The sequence below is a fragment of the Tamandua tetradactyla genome, chromosome 10, assembly GCF_023851605.1.
Source record: "Tamandua tetradactyla isolate mTamTet1 chromosome 10, mTamTet1.pri, whole genome shotgun sequence".
NCBI classification, from domain to species: domain Eukaryota; kingdom Metazoa; phylum Chordata; class Mammalia; order Pilosa; family Myrmecophagidae; genus Tamandua; species Tamandua tetradactyla.
Window position 1 is genome coordinate 18219476 of NC_135336.1, and position 17673 is coordinate 18237148.

Below are 17673 nucleotides of genomic sequence, written 5' to 3' on the forward strand. Positions count from 1 at the left end.
CAGAGCAACATACCAACTTAAGCTCTTGATTGGCAAACCCGAGTAACAGGCGTCCTCTGAAAAGGATTTTTCTTTTTCTTTTTTGTGGCTGTGTTTCTACAGCTTGACAGCTGTTTGGATACAGCTGCAAGGCTTCTCAGGCTCCACCTGCCCCAGGCATGGGCAGAACTGAGCTTGTCTGAGAGTTGTGGAGCCTGTGCCTTTCCTAGGAGAGGGGTGGAGCCCAGCTCAGGTGGATTCCCTCCCTCAAGGAAATCAGACCCTAGGGCCTGGAAAAGTGAAGTGATTAAAGCCAGCCTATAATCTCTCCTCTGTCTCAACAACACTCCCAGCAGGGAGAGTGTTGAAGTTAAAGGTACCGTATTACCTAAGGCTGGTGGGACCTGCAGGCAGACAAGCACCACATACTGAGCAGGAAAGGAAAAACTCAGAGTCCAGAGGCTTCATAGGAAAGCCTTTCAATCTGCAGGGTCTCACCCTCAGGGAAAACTGACGTAGGTGATTCTTTCCTCCTGAGAGGAGGCCAGTTTGGTCTGGGAAAATCTGACTGGGGTCTACAAGTCTACTAAGTAAACCCTCCTAAGGGAAAAAAAAAAAGGCACCTTACAGGCAGGGCAAGAAACAAAAACACAAGAACCAAATAATTCTGATTTGTTAAACAAAACCTAAGCTAGAGGTCCAGAATAAGCTGAACTGAATATCAAAGAACAGACAGACAACAAAGTCATTCAGCAAGAAAATCCTAGGTAAAAAAGAAAAAAAAAAGTGAAAACAATCTCCAGAATAAACTAATTAAGGTAATTAAATGCCTAGATGCCAGCAAAAAATAATAAATCATACTAAGAAAATTGAAGCTATGGCCCAGTCAAAGGAACAAACCAATAATTCAAATGAGATACAGGAGTTGAAAAAACTAATTCAGAATGTTTGAACAGACATGAAAAATCAAGATGGAGTATTATGCAGCTGTAAGACAGAATAAAGTTATGAAGTATGTAACAACATGGATGGACCTTAAGGATATTATGCAGAGTGAGATTAGCCAGAAACAAAAGGACAAATACTGTATGGTCTCACTGACATGTACTGACATTATTGAATGAACCTGGAGAATTTCAAGTTGGTCTCAAGTTGGTAACAGAGACTGTCAGGAAACAGATACAGGGTAGATATTGGGTAACTGGAGTGGAAGAGATACAGATTGTGCAACAGGATAGATTGTAAAAATTCAGAAACAGATAGCACAACACTACCTAACTGTAATACAAAAATGGTAAAACACTGAATGAAGCTGAATGTGAGAATGATAACAGGAGGCCTGGGGACACAAATGAAATCAGAAGGAAAGATAGACGATAAAGACTGAGATGGTACAATCTAAGAATGCCTAGAGTGTATGATGATAGTGACTAAATGTAAAAATTAAAAAATGTTATTGCATGAGGAAGAATAAAGAAATGTCAATACTGCAGGTTGTTGAAAACAGATGGTAATTCATATTTTAAAATTTCAACTTACATGTGAGATTAAAGCAAAAAATGTTTATTTGGTACAAAATTTATATTTTGTCTAGTGCCTTTCCGAATATAACTATGTGGACAGTTTAATTGAACAACATAATACTTGCAACCTTGAGATTTTGTAGGTTTGTCCAGAGTAACGCCCTGATAAATCCCAGAGTGATTTGAACAGTGAGTAAAAAGTATTTGCAAAGTCCCCATGGGGGAATGGTAAGAAAGGGGGAAAATTCAACTTCCCTAAGTGGAGAATTCTTGATATTCTCACAAGCAGTGCAGACAACCAAAGCTATATAGGCTGAGCCCCCAATCTTGGGGTTTGTTCATATGAAACTTAACCCCACAACGGATAGGCTAAGCTTACTTAAAATTATGTCTAAGAATCACCTCCACAGAACCTCTTTTGTTCCTCAGATGTGGTCACTCTCTCTCAGCCAACACGACAAAGCAAACTCACTGCCCTCTCCCTGTCTACACGGGACATGACTCCCAGGGGTGTGGACCTTCCTGGCAACATGCGACAGAAATCCTAGAATGAGCTGGGACTCAGCATCAAGGGATTGAGAAAACCTTCTCAACCAAAAGGGGGAAGAGAGAAATGAGACAAAATAAAGTGTCAATGGCTGAGAGATTCCAAATGGAGTTGAGAGGTTATCCTGGAGGTTATTCTTACGCATTAAATAGATATCACCTGTCTAGTTGAGGTATAATGCAGAGGCTGGAGGGAACTGCCTGAAAATGTAGAGCTGTGCTCCAGTAACCATATTTCTAGAAGATGATTGTATGATATAGCTTTCACAATGTGACTGTGTGGTTGTGAAAATTTTGTGTCTGATGTTCCTTTTATCTACCTTATCGACACACAACTAACACATATGGATTAAAATAAATAATAGAGGGAACAAATGTCAAAATAAATTTAGTAGATTGAAATGTTAGTGATCAATGAAAGGGAGGAGTAAGGGGTATGGTATGTATAACTTTTTTTCTGTTTTCGTTTTATTTCTTTTCCTGAATAGATGCAAATGTTCCAAGAAATGATCATGATGATGAATATGCAACTATGTGATGATATTGTGAATTACTGATTATATATGTAGAACAGAATGATCAAAATAAGAATGTTTGAATTTGGTGTTTTTTTGGTATAAAAAAAAAAATCCTAAATTCATCATTGGTGGTTTCAAGCAATTCTGTAGCAAATAAATTCTTTGAAAGAGCTTAAAAGACAAACAAACAAAAAGCCTAGCCTCATGGGATCAGTTCAATAGCAAATTAAACACAGCTCAGAAGAGAATGAGTATGAACTAGAAGATCTGAAGAAAAGTCCAGAATGCAGCCCAGAGAAACAAAGAGATGGTAAATATGAAAGTAGATTAATATATATGGAGGTTAGAATAATGTGGGTCTAACTAGAGATCCAGAAGATGATGGAGAGAAGGAAGGAAAGTAAATCCTTGACAAAATTATGGCTGAGAATTTCTAGTATAGTTAAAGGAAAACCAAACCTCAGATCCAAGACATCCAGTGAATTCCATGCAAGATAAATAGGTTGCATCAGACACTCAGAGTGAAACCATAGAATAGCAAAGAGAAAGAGAGCTGAAGAGAAAGGGCAGATCATCTATAAAGGAACTAGAATTAGGCTGACAACTGACTTCTCACCAGAAAGATGGGTAACAGAAGACAACAGAATAGTATCTTACGTACTGAAAGAAATTAACTGTCAACCTGGCTTTCTATTCCCAATGAAATAATCTTACAAAAATAGTAGGAAAATTAAGGCGTTTCAGGTAAATAAAATACAGGGATTGGCCACAAAAGACCCTCACAAAACAGTATTTTAAAGGTATACTTCAGGCAGAAGGAAAATTATTCCAAAAGAAAATATCTGAGATGCAGATGTATAAAACATACTGAAGATATACACTAGATGTATACTAATGTATAAGATACTAATAATGTTTGGTTTCTGGCAATAAAGAACTAAGATGCTGAAAAAAAAGAAACTATAGAGCATATTTCTGAAGAAGTCAAAGACACAGGTTAAAACTATTTTGATATGTGCAGCTTGAATTTCCAATTTCCCATGTTACCTTTCTATATTATAGCTGAAAGTATGCTACAACCTAAGTGATATAATTAATTGACAACATTTTAAATCTGTAAACATAGGGATTTAAATAAGAATATACTATTCTTTGTAATGGCTTTTACTATTTTTTCATTGCTCATTTTGTTCTTGTTATTTTGAGAAAAGTATCAGATTTTACTTGGGTTTTTCAGTGTAAATTATTTTTACATGTAAAAGTACTGTTTTTAATCAGTTTCATAAGGTGGAATAAAACTTGCTACCTTGAATTCCTCTTTAAATATACTAAAATGTGATGGTTTTGATGGGAGATTGGCAACTTTCAGAGGGATCTTGCATATATCTGCTGTAACTATTCATGATTTTTTCACATGAAATGTTATGCATTTCTTCCAATTACCTTTGAGACTTGAAATATATATTTTAAAAATCATTTTTTATTAAATAATGAATTTTTAAATGCACATATAACAAAAGTAGTTGAGAATAAAAGGAACGCCATTTTAAAAAAAAGAAACTTTAGACCAAGATTTCTTCTGAATCTAGATGCACAAATTCTCAACAAAATACCAGCAAACCATTTTCTAATTTAACTTGTATGGTCAGTTTAATTAAACACCATAAGTGCATGGAATCTTGAATAGGGCATGAGATTTTGCTGGTTTGTCCAGGTTACAGTGATGCCCCAATAAATCTCAGAGTGATATGGACAGCAAATAAAGAAGTATTTGCAAAGTCCCATTGGGGGAATGGGGAGAAAGGGGGAAATATTCAACTTTCCCATTTGGAGAATCTCTAACATTCTTGCAAGCAGTGGGGACAACCAAATCAATAGGTTGACCCTTCAATCCTGGGGTTCACCCCTACGAAACTTATCCTTGCAAAGGATAGGCTAAGCCTAATTAAAATTAGGCATAAGACAAATTAAAAAATAAAAATAAAGAAAAAAAATTAGGCCTAAGAGTCACCCCCAGAGAACCTCTTTTGTTGCTCAGATGTAGCCTCTCCATCTCTAAGTCAACATGGCAAGTGAATTCACTTGCTCCCTACCCCCCAGACATGGGACATGACTCCCAAAGGTGTAAATCTCCCTGGCAATGTGGGACAGATATCCTGGGATGAGCTGGGACCTGGCATCATGGCATTGAGAAAACCTTCTTGACCAAAAGGGGAAAGAGAGAAACAAGATAAAATAAAGTTTCAGTGGCTGAGAAATTTCAAACAGAGTTGAGAGGTTATCCTGGAGTTTATTCTTACGCATTATATAGATATCCCTTTTTAGTTTAATGGTGTATTGGAGCGGCTATAGGGAAGAACCTGAAACTCTTGAGGTGTGTTCCAGAAACCGTGTTTCTTGAAGATGATTGTATAATGATATAGCTTTTGCAATATGTCTGTTTGATTATGAAAACCTTGTGTTTGATGCTCCTTTTATCTAGCGTATGGACAGATGAGTAAAAAAAAACATGGATCAAAAAAGTAAACAACAGGGGAACAAAGGTTACAATAAATTGAGTAGACTGAAATACTAGTGGTCAGTGAGGGGGGAGTAAGGGGTATGGTATGTATGAGTTTTTTCTTCTTTCTTTTTTTGTTGGAGTGATGCAAATGTTAAAAAAAATTATCATTGTGATGAAAACACAACTATATGATGATATGGTGAGCCACTGGTTGTATGCCATGTATGGAATGTTCATATGTCAAGAATGTTTGCACGTTTTTATGTAAATTCTTACATTAAAAACATTTAAAAAAAGAAAAATACTAGCAAACCAAATCCAACAACATGACCAAGTGGGATTTGTCCCAGGAATGCAAGGATGGTTCAACATAAGAAAATATGCCAATACAGCAGCACTGCAAAGGGAGTAGTTGCCAAAGATAAAGCAAAAAACATTTAGTATTGCTGGATTCCACTCATTTTCGTTACTCAAAGCAGAGAACGTTTGAGGTTATAAAGGAAAAGGAATGAAACAGCATAAAGTTTATATTGAAAAAAATTAAGCTACAACTAAAACTACCATTCATATGCAACAAACAGTTGTCTACAGAGTGAAGCTCATGGGATAAAATTCTAAAAATGATAACATTTTCAAAATATTTCTCAGACCTCACCTTGGATAAATCCAAAGAGGAAAATCTCAATGATTCATCGTCATCCTTACCTCCTCCTCCTTATCATCAACGCAAACTCTAAGCTAGTTCTTCGTATGCTCTAAGTGCTTTACATGTACTAACTTGTTTAAACCTGACAATAACCCTCACAGTAAACAGATACTATCATTACCTATCTTGTTTTACTGATGAGGAAACTAAAAGCAAAGAAAGGTTAAGTATCTTGTCCAAAGTTACATAGTTAATAAATGTAGGGCAGTCTGGCCTTGCTCTTAACCACTAATTAGTCACACATGATAATTCTTTTCAACTCTTTTCACTAGTCACTTTTTATATGTGCTGGTGTTCCCACATATATTGTAAGAATATCCAGCAAAGAAGGTACACAATTCTTTCTTTCTATTATATATCTGAAGTAAAGATAGTGAGAAGAGAAATCTAAATTCAGGAATTAGTTAAAATTTCTAATTCAAAGAGAAACAGGGGAAGAACTGATAATTTTGTATTAGGAAAGAAACAATTCTTATTACACCAATTTCATCAAGGCTAAGCAATTAATTACCACTGTATCACAGTGGCTTCTAGACAAAAGCATTTTCCCAAAGGAAAGTACATTTAATGTAACTGAGAATATGGAGTTTCACCTTCCCATCCTGCAAGAACATTTCATGGATAAAAGTCAGGGACCATCTAAAATTATTTTTGCCTTGGCCCTTTTTCTTCCTTTATTATATCTACTTCTGGAAATAGCATCAATTATAAGCTATTTCTGCAAGGGCATCAATTGTACTAATGGTTAGTTAACTTTGTTGTATCTGATCCTGACTGTGTCAAAGAAAGTCTAAGCCATTGTCCATACAAACCACATAAACAGCTTCCTGACTGTGGTATACTGAATAATGGTCCCGATGATATCCATGCTCTATTTCCTAGAACCTGTGAATCCTAACTTATATAGCAAAAGGGACTTTGCAGATGTGATTAAACTAAGGATCCTGAGATGGGAAGGTTATCCTGGATTATTAGATGGACCCAATGTAATCACAAGGATCCTCAGAGGGAAGCAAGAGATCAAAGGGGCAAAAGGGGACAGGATGACTGAAGTAGAGAGAGATACTGCTGCTGACTTTGAAGAAAGAGACAAGAAATGCAGTTCTAGAAGCTGGAAAGGCAAGAAAACAGATTCTCCACTAGAACTTCCCTAGGGAACACAGCCCTGTTTATCCCTTGTGGGCTGATTTAATATTATTATATACCTCAGAAAAGCCATGTTTTAATCCTGATCCAATCTTATGGGGACAGCCATTTCTTTTAATTCTGATTCAATAATGTAGGGTGGAAACTTTTTTTTTTTGCAATCAGTAATTCTTAATATCATCACATAGATGTATGATCATCATTTCTTAGTACATTTGCATTGATTTAGAAAAAGAAATAGCAAGACAACAGAAAAAGAAATAAAATGATAATATAGAGAAAAAATAAAAATACAAAATACAAAATATATATATATAAAAAAACAAACAAAAAAACAAAAAAAACTATAGCTCAGATGCAGCTTCATTCAGTGTTTTAACATAATTACATTACAATTAGGTAGTATTGTGCTGTCCATTTTTGAGTTTTTGTATCTAGTCCTGTTGCACAGTCTGTATCCCTTCAGCTCCAATTACCTGTTATCTTACCCTGTTTCTAACTCCTGATGGTCTCTGTTACCAATGACATATTCCAAGTTTATTCTCTAATGTCGGTTCACATCAGTGGGACCATACAGTATTTGTCCTTTAGTTTTTGGCTAGTCTCACTCAGCATAATGTTCTCTAGGTCCATCCATGTTATTACATGCTTCATAAGTTTATTCTGTCTTAAAGCTGCATAATATTCCATCGTATGTATATATACCACAGATTGTTTAGCCACTCGTCTGTTGATGGACATTTTGGCTGTTTCCATCTCCTTGCAATTGTAAATAATGCGGCTATAAACATTGGTGTGCAAATGTCCGTTTGTGTCTTTGCCCTTAAGTCCTTTGAGTAGATACCTAGCAATGGTATTGCTGGGTCGTATGGCAATTTTATATTCAGTTTTTTGAGGAACCGCCAAACTGCCTTCCACAGTGGTTGCACCATTTGACATTCCCACCAACAGTGGATAAGTGTGCCTCTTTCTCCGCAACCTCTCCAGCACTTGTCATTTTTTGCTTTGTTGATAATGGCCATTCTGGTGGGTGTGAGATGATATCTCATTGTGGTTTTGATTTGCATTTCTCTAATGGCCAGGGACATTGAGCATCTCTTCAGGTGCCTCTTGGCTATTTGTATTTCCTCTTCTGAGAGGTGTCTGTTCAAGTCTTTCCCCATTTTGTAATTGGGTTGGCTGTCTTTTTGTTGTTGAGTTGAACAATCTCTTTATAAATTCTGGATACTAGACCTTTATCTGATAAGTCATTACCAAATATTGTCTCCCATTGTGTAGGTTGTCTTTCTACTTTCTTGATGAAGTTCTTTGATGCACAAAAGTGTTTAATTTTGAGGAGCTCCCATTTCTTTCTTTCTTTCTTCAGTGCTCTTGCTTTAGGTTTAAGGTCCATAAAACCGCCTCCAATTGTAAGTTTCATAAGATATCTCCCTACATTTTCCTCTAACTGTTTTATGGTCTTAGACCTAATGTTTAGATCTTTGATCCATTTTGAGTTAACTTTTGTGTAGGGTGTGAGATACGGGTCCTCTTTCATTCTTTTGCATATGGATATCCAGTTCTCTAGGCACCATTTATTGAAGAGACTGTTCTGTCCCAGGTGAATTGAATGTTGATCTTATCACCTACCACTTTGCTGTAATCATTTATTAGCTCTAGTAGTTTTGTTGTGGATTTTTCTGGGTTTTCGACGTACTACCTTATCAAAGATCAAATATCCATAGATGAGAGGGTCTATATCTGAGCACTCTATTCGATTCCATTGGTCAATATATCTATCTTTATGCCCGTACCATGCTGTTTTGACCACTGTGGCTTCATAATATGCCTTAAAGTCCGGCAGCGTGAGACCTCCAGTTTTGTTTTTTTTTCTCAAGATACTTTTAGCAATTCGGGGCACCCTGCCCTTCCAGATAAATTTGCTTATTGGTTTTTCTATTTCTGAAAAATAAGTTGTTGGAATTTTGAATGGTACTGCATTGAATCTGTAAATCAATTTAGGTAAGATTGACATCTTAACTATATTTAGTCTTCCAATCCACGAACACGGTATGCCCTTCCATCTATTTAGGTCTTCTGTGATTTCTTTTAACAGTTTTTTGTAGTTTTCTTTGTATAGGTCTTTTGTCTCTTTAGTTAAATTTATTCCTAAGTACTTTATTTTTTTAGTTGCAATTGTAAATGGAATTTGTTTCTTGATTTCCCCCTCAGCTTGTTCATTGCTAGTGTATAGAAATGCTACAGATTTTTGAATGTTGATCTTATCACCTACCACTTTGCTGTAATCATTTATTAGCTCTAGTAGTTTTGTTGTGGATTTTTCTGGGTTTTCGACGTATAGTATCATATCGTCTGCAAACAGTGATAGTTTTACTCCTTTCTTCCTTTCCAATTTTGATGGCTTGTATTTCTTTTTCTTGTCTAATTGCTCTGGCTAGAACCTCCAACACGATGTTGAATAATAGTGGTGATAATGGACATCCTTGTCTTGTTCCTGATCTTAGGGGGAAAGTTTTCAATTTTTCCCCATTGAGGATGATATTAGCTGTGGGTTTTTCATATATTCCCTCTATCATTTTAAGGAAGTTCCCTTGTATTCCTATCTTTTGAAGTGTTTTCAACAGGAAAGGATGTTGAATCTTGTCAAATGCCTTCTTTGCATCAATTGAGATGATCATGTGATTTTTCTGCTTTGATTTGTTGATATGGTGTATTACATTAATTGATTTTCTTATGTTGAACCATCCTTGCATACCTGGGATGAATCCTACTTGGTCATGATGTATAATTCTTTTAATGTGTTGCTGGATTCGATTTGCTAGATTTTGTTGAGGATTTTTGCATCTATATTCATTAGAGAGATTGGTCTGTAGTTTTCTTTTTTTGTAGTATCTTTGCCTGGTTTTGGTATGAGGGTGATGTTGGCTTCATAGAATGAATTAGGTAGCTTTCCCTCCACTTCGACTTTTTTGAAGAGTTTGAGCAGGGCTGGTACTAATTCTTTCTGGAATGTTTGGCAGAATTCACATGTGAAGCTGTCTGGTCCTGGACTTTTCTTTTTTGGAAGCTTTTGAATGACTGATTCAATTTCTTTACTTGTGATTGGTTTGTTGAGGTCATCTATTTCTTCTTGAGTCAAAGTTGGTTGTTCATGTCTTTCTAGGAACTTGTCCATTTCATCTACATTGTTGTATTTATTAGTGTAAAGTTGTTCATAGTATCCTGTTATTACCTCCTTTATTTCTGTGAGGTCAGTGGTTATGTCTCCTCTTCCATTTCTGATCTTATTTATTTGCATCCTCTCTCTTCTTCTTTTTGTCGATCTTGCTAAGGGCCCATCAATCTTATTGATTTTCTCATAGAACCAACTTCTGGTCTTATTGATTTTCTCTATTGTTTTCATGTTCTCAATTTCATTTATTTCTGCTCTAATCTTTGTTATTTCTTTCCTTTTGCTTGCTTTGGGGTTAGTTTGCTGTTCTTTCTCCAGTTCTTCCAAGTGGACAGTTAATTCCTGAATTTTTGCCTTTTCTTCTTTTCTGATATAGGCATTTAGGGCAATAAATTTCCCTCTTAGCACTGCCTTTGCTGCGTCCCATAAGTTTTGATATGTTGTGTTTTCATTTTCATTCACCTCGAGATATTTACTAATTTCTCTTGTAATTTCTTCCTTGACCCACTCGTTGTTTAAGAGTGTGTTGTTGAGCCTCCACGTATTTGCGAATTTTCTGGCACTCCACCTATTATTGATTTCCAACTTCATTCCTTTATGATCCGAGAAAGTGTTGTATATGATTTCACTCTTTTTAAATTTGGCGAGACTTGCTTTGTGACCCAGCATATGGTCTATCTTTGAGAATAATCCATGAGCACTTGAGAAAAAGGTGTATCCTGCTGTTGTGGGGTGTAATGTCCTATAAATGTCTGTTAAGTCCAGTTCATTTATTGTAATATTCAAATTCTCTATTTCTTTACTGATCCTCTGTCTAGATGTTCTGTCCATTGATGAGAGTGGCGAATTGAAGTCTCCAATTATTATGGTAGATGTGTCTATTTCCCTTTTCAGTGTTTGCAGTGTATTCCTCACATATTTTGGGGCATTCTGATTCGATGCATAAATATTTATGATTGTTATGTCTTCTTGTTTAATTGTTCCTTTTATTAGTAGATAGTGTCCTTCTTTGTCTCTTTTAATTGTTTTACATTTGAAGTCTAATTTGTTGGATATTAGTATAGCTACTCCTGCTCTTTTCTGGTTGTTATTTGCATGAAATATCTTTTCCCAACCTTTCACTTTCAACCTATGTTTATCTTTGGGTCTAAGATGTGTTTCCTGTAGACAGCATATAGAAGGATCCTGTTTTTTAATCCATTCTGCCCGTCTATGTCTTTTGATTGGGGAATTCAGTCCATTAACATTTAGTGTTATTACTGCTTGGGTAATGCTTTCCTCTACCATTTTGCCTTTTGTATTATATATATCATATCTGATTTTCCCGCTTTTTACACTCTTCTCCATACCTCTCTCTTCTGTCTTTTTGTATCTGACTCTAGTGCTCCCTTTAGTATTTCTTGCAGAGCTGGTCTCTTGGTCACAAATTCTCTCAGTGACTTTTTGTCTGAAAATGTTTTAATTTCTCCCTCATTTTAAGGACAACTTTGCTGGATATAGAATTCTTGGTTGGCAGTTTTTCTCTTTTAGTAATTTAAATATATCATTCCACTGTCTTCTAGCTTCCATGGTTTCTGCTGAGAAATCTACACATAGTCTTATTGGGTTTCCCTTGTATGTGATGGATTGTTTTTCTCTTGCTGCTTTCAAGATCCTCTCTTTCTCTTTGACCTCTGACATTCTAACTAGTAAATGCCTTGGAGAACGCCTATTTGGGTCTATTCTCTTTGGGGTGAGCTGCACTTCTTGGATGTGTAATTTTAGGTCTTTCATAAGAGTTGGGAAATTTTCAGCGATAATTTCTTCCATTAGTTTTTCTCCTCCTTTTCCCTTCTCTTCTCCTTCTGGGACACCCACAACACGTATATTTGTGCGCTTCATATTATCATTCAATTCCCTGAGCCCCTGCTCAAATTTTTCCATTCTTTTCCCTATAGTTTCTGTTTCTTTTTGGATTTCAGATGTTCCATCCTCCAGTTCACTAATTCTAGCCTCTGTCTCTTTAAATCTACCATTGTAGGTTTCCATTGTTTTTTTCATCTCTTCTACTATGTCTTTCAATCCCATAAGTTCTGTGATTTGTTTTTTCAGACTTTCCATTTCTTCTTTTTGTTGATCCCATGCCTTCTTCATGTCCTCCCTCAATTTATTGATTTGGTTTTTGAAGAGGTTTTCCATTTCTGTTCGTATATTCAGAATTAGTTGTCTCAGCTCCTGTATCTCTTTTGAGCTATTGGTTTGTTCCTTTGACTGGGCCATATCTTCAATTTTCCTGGTGTGATTTGTTATTTTTTGCTGGCGTCTGGGCATTTAATCAGATTTCCCTGAGTGTGGGACCGAGCAGGTTGAAAGACTTTACTGTGAAGTCTCTGGGCTCTGTTTTTCTTATCCTGCCCAATATGTGGTGCTTGTCTGTCTGCGGGTCCCACCAGGAAAAGATGTTGTGGCTCCTTTAACTTTGGAAGACTCTCACTGCTGGGTGTGTGGTGGAGACAGAGGAAAGGTTGTAGGTTGGTTTGAATGCCTTCAAATTGTGAAGTCCTGGGATCTGAATTCCTTGAGAGAGGGATTCCACCTGAGTTGTGTTTCACCCCTCCTGCGGGGAAGGTTCAGGTGGTAGAGAGCCCTGAAAGCAGCCTGTTTCTGTGTTTGGGACAGTTGCAACCTGTGTAATCCCAGCGCTGAGCCCAGAGGCAACGAAGTCTCTGAAGAAACAGCCGCAGAAGGCTCTGTTTTGCCCTCTTTCCTCTTTTTCAGTTAGCCCAATAGGCAACTTCCGCCTTGATCAGTTTCGCCTGAGCTGAGGGCCTATTTTTAGTAGTCAGAAGTTGTTCATTAATTCCACTATTGGTGTTAGGTTGGGCTCAGTCTCTACTACTGTTGGAGACTCTTTCCTTTCCCTCCGGGAAGTCGCCTGTGGGGGAGGGTCGCCAGCCGCCGCGGCTTGGGGAACCGCTGTTCCGAGGCTCCCAGCCGGCCCGGGACGCCGCGTGTGTGGAAGGGGCTGCGGTCGCCGGCCACTGTGGCTTGGGGAACCGCTGTTCCGAGGCTCCCAGCCAGCCCGGGAAGCCGTGCGTGGGGGAGGGGCGCCGGCCGCCGTGGCTTGGGGAACTGCCGATCCAAAGCTCCCAGCTGGCCCAGGAAGGAGGGAGGGAGGGGCTCCGGCTGCCAGCCGCCACGGCCCGGGGAAGCGCACGGCTCTAGGGGACCTCACCGCAGCAGAGTCTCTTAGCTGGTCCAGAATGGGGTACGCTGTGTGTCTGGTCTCTGTCGTGGCTCTGGGAGCTGTTCTGTACTGTTTCTAGTTCTTTAATAGCTGTTCTGGAGGAGGAACTAAGACCCGTGTGCCTTACTAAGCCGACATCTTCTCCGGAAGAGGGCGGAAACTTTTAATTAGATTACCTCCATAGAGATGTGGCACACCCAATTGTGAGTGTGACCTTTTGATTAGATAGAGATGTTCTGGATATCAGAACTCCACCCATTCCATGTGGGTCTTGATTAGTTTACTGCAGTCCATCAAAAGAGAAAACATTCTGGAGAGAGTTCAGAGCCAACAGAGAGACACTCAGAAAACAGTTGCTTCAGAGATGACAGACATGGATGTTTAGAGATACTTGAAGCCCAGCAGATGTAGTCATGTGCCTACCCATGAGATGCTAAGCAAGCCAGAACGTAGAGAGAGCCAAAGGAAGCCAAGAGGTGAAAGCCAGCCCCAGAGAAGCAAAGTGAGGAACTGCCACAGGAACAGAGGCTGGAAGTATCAGAACCCAGGAGCAAGAGACAAACAGATGCCAGCCACATGCCTTCCCAGATGAGAGAGGTGTTCCAGACCCATTGGCCTTTCTTAAATTAAGGTATCTTTCTCTGAATGCCTTGATCTGGACATTTTTATAGGCTCAGAAATATAAACTTATAACTTATGAAATTCTCCTTTTCAAAGCTGCTCCATTTCTGGTATATTGCATTTTGGCAGCTTACCAACTAAAACACTTGGTTTCAGATTTCTGATCTCCAGAACTGTAAGATAATAAATTTGTGTGTGCATGCGTGTGTGTGTTTTGGGGGGGCGGGGGGCATGGTCTGGGAATTGAACTTGAGTCTCCCACATGGAAGGTGAACATTCTACCACTGAACCACCCAGGCACCCTGAATTTGTGTTAAGTCTAGGTTGTAGTCATTTGTTATAACAGCAATAGGAAAGTAATTGACTTAATGTATTGTTGCTAATCTATTGTCTTAAACCTTTTATTTATTCCATTAACATCTCTGATATATCAGGCCCTAAGTGAAAGGCTCTGGATACAAAAACATGTTTTAAGACATGTTCTTACCCTCTAGGGCTCATATCTAGTGGCCTTCATCTTTCCCCTGCCAACTACAAATGTTTTTCCAGCAAGCAATTCAGCCAATCTGGTGAAAACGAAGAATTCTGCATACCTGATCATGTATGAGTCCATGATAGAGGATACTCTGCATGTCTCTGCAAAGCCGTTCCAGGCCACCATACTTGGACCAGACATTGGGGCTGTTGGCTGACACCAAACCCTCCACAGTAGTCTTCAAATTACCCAGCAACCGCCAGTGTTCCCTCCTGCAACAGCATCAATTGTACCAATGGTTAGTTAACTATGTTGTATCTGACCCTGATCATGTCAAAGATAGTCTAAGCCAAGAAGCCTCCCACTCCACATCCTAACATTTTCTCTGCTATTAATTTATCACTTGTGCATAAGATGCAACTCTGAGAGAACTAAAGTTATAAAGAACACTAAAATAAAAAAATAATAAATCTCAAAAAAGGTTTATTTGTTACAAAATTTATATTTTGACTAGTGCATTTCCTAATATAACTTATGTAGATAGTTTGATTGAACACCATAAATACTTGGATTCTCAGGTAGGACATGAGATTTTGATGGTTTGTCCAGAGTGATGCCCTGATGAATCCCAGAATGATTCAATCAGTGAGTGGAAAAGTATTTGCAAAACCCCCTTCGGGGAATGGTGAGAACGGGGAGAAATTCAACTTCCCCAAGTTGAATTCTTGATATTCTCACAAGCAGTGTGGACAACCAAAGCTATAGGCTGAGCCCCCAGACTTGGGGTTTGTTCATATGAAACTTAACCCCACAAAGGATAGGTCAAGTCTACTTAAAATTTAGGCCTAAGAGTCACCCCCAAGAGAGCCTCTTTTGTTGCTCAGATGTGGTCTCTCTCTCCAGCCAATACAACAAGCAATCTCATCACTCTCCCCCTGTCTACATGGGACATGACTCCCAGGGGTGTGGACCTTCCTGGCAACATGGGACAGAAATCCTAGAATGAGCTGAGACTAAGTATCAAGGGATTGAGAAAAACCTTAGAATGAGCTGAGAATTAACATCAAGGGATCGAGAAAACCTTCTCAACCAAAAGGGGGAAGAGTGAAATGAGACTAAGTGTCAATGGCTGAGAGATTCCAGAGTCGAGAGGTTATCCTGGAGGTTATTCTTATGCATTAAGTAGATATCACCTTGTTGTTCAAGATGTAATGGAGAGGCTGGAGGGAACTGCCGGAAAATGTAGAGCTGTGTTCCAGTAGCCATGTTCCTCGAGGATGACTGAGTAATAATACAGCTTTCACAATGTGACTGTGTGATTGTGAAAACCTTGTGTCTGATGCTCCTTTTATCTACCTTGTCAACAAAGGAATAGAACACATGGAATAAAAATAAATATTAGGGGGAACAAATGCTAAAATAAATTTAGTTTGAAATGTTAGTGATCAATGAAAGCGAGGGGTAAAGGGTATGTTAGGTATAATCTTTTTTTTTCTTTCCTGTGTTCCTTTTATTTCTTTTTCTATTGTCTTTTTATTTCTTTTTCTGAATTAATGCAAATGTTCTAAGAAATGATGAATATGCAACTAAGTGATGATATTGTGAATTACTGATTATATATGTTGATGTTTTACTTGGTTTCTTAATTTTTTAATTAATAAATAAATTTAAAAAAATAATAAGTCTCACATTGTATGGCACATAATGTATTACAAAGTCATTTTTATCCACTGTTCATTCAAACCACATAAGAAGCCTATAACCTTGTGTCTATACAAACAGTGTGACTCATTAAGAGCCATTTCTGGACAATAACAGTACATGGGAACTATATAAAGAGATGAGAATATTTGTTTAGAACTAGAAATAAATCTTTTGCCAAACTAACAAACAAAAAAGCTAAAACGCTACTTTTTACTCAATATATTTCCAAGCACTAAGTACAGTATAATGAAGGATAGAAAATGCTTTACAAACATAACTGCACACAAATATTATGAATAAGAATGCTAATTTTCCTCACTCTTTATTCTTTTTCTTATGATTTTTTTAAGCTAACATTAAGATAAATTTTTTTAAAGTTTGCATTGAACCACTTTTAGGACATTGTCCCGAACTAGTCAGCTAGTAATTGCCTCATTCTCTTGGACCATTTGAGGCAGTGTAGTGGAAAAGTATGAAAACTGCTGCCCTAAATGATCTTCAAGGTTCCTCTTCTATTCCAAAAACAGCATTTCTCAACATAGCTCCCAACCAAATAAAATCTCAAAACCAACTGCAATTGAATGAAAAGAGCTTATGCCCTGGATCAAATTGTTTTAAGGAAAACATGAGGAAATAAGGTATTAAACTGCTTCCCTTGGGTCCCCCAATTATTACTTTGCCCATTTTCACCTTGGCCTTTCATTTCTTATTAGAATACCACTCTTCTTTTCAAGGCCAGCAACGGGAATAACAATGATTTCTTCAGGGAACTTTCAACATTACTTTAAAAAATCATTTAAATACCTGTGGGGATAGGAGAGTTCTGAGTTGGAAAGTTTTTAAATCTGTCAGTACTCAAAACCACTCTGTTTTATACATTTTCTGGTCCATTTTAGTAAAACTATATGACTGAGATAAAGATAGGCAAATAAAATCCACAAATAATTTTTAAAATGAATAAAGCTAGGTGTGATTTAGAATGCCATCTAAAAATAAAAGGCCAGATGGGTCTTATTCTAGTCCGCTGCTCTATGGGCACTATGGCCGAAGTTTATTTTAATTGGGATATACCAGGGTTTCTTAACTTAAACCATCAAACACTTGAATCAGCAAACTCCCCTTATTCTATTTCTGTACCTGTTCTTAGAGTTATCTCAAAATAACTAACAGGCACACACAACTGATGCAGGCACTAAAATGCCATTTGTTGTTGTATCGTGAGAATTACGATCACAGAGGGCAATTAACTGCCAACTGTGTTTTCAGTGACTCTCCATCTCCTATGCTTCCTCATGCCAACTAACCTCTGGCCTGTTCTCAACGATAAGATCTTCTAACAAGCTTCATTCTAACAAGCGTCATTCAAGTCTTACAGGCCTGAGAGCCATCTAGTTCATCAAGTAAGTCTACACATCTGCGTCTGATCCATCTGTATTAATTTTACAGCATAATTATCACAGAAAATTATGATAAATCCCAAAATCAGACAGCAAGTACCCTGTTATTTTAGGGCTTTGATTCTAAAATTATACAAAGAACACTGAAATTCTAGAA

The 17673-nt window shown here is 37.7% G+C and overlaps 1 protein-coding gene across 11 annotated transcripts in view; it reads right to left on the reverse strand.

Annotated features, from left to right (window-relative positions):
- RUBCN (rubicon autophagy regulator) overlaps nucleotides 1-17673 on the reverse strand; it is a 172033-nt gene that overhangs the window by 119200 nt on the left and 35160 nt on the right. For all 11 annotated transcript variants that reach the window (XR_013158482.1, XR_013158480.1, XR_013158481.1 and 8 more), the window contains exon 2: nucleotides 14534-14687. Coding sequence is in view for 8 of the 11 variants with exons in the window: in XM_077118033.1 (XP_076974148.1) it covers nucleotides 14534-14687 (154 nt within the window). In the remaining 3 variants the exon portion in view is untranslated. The remainder of the gene's footprint in view (nucleotides 1-14533; nucleotides 14688-17673) is intronic.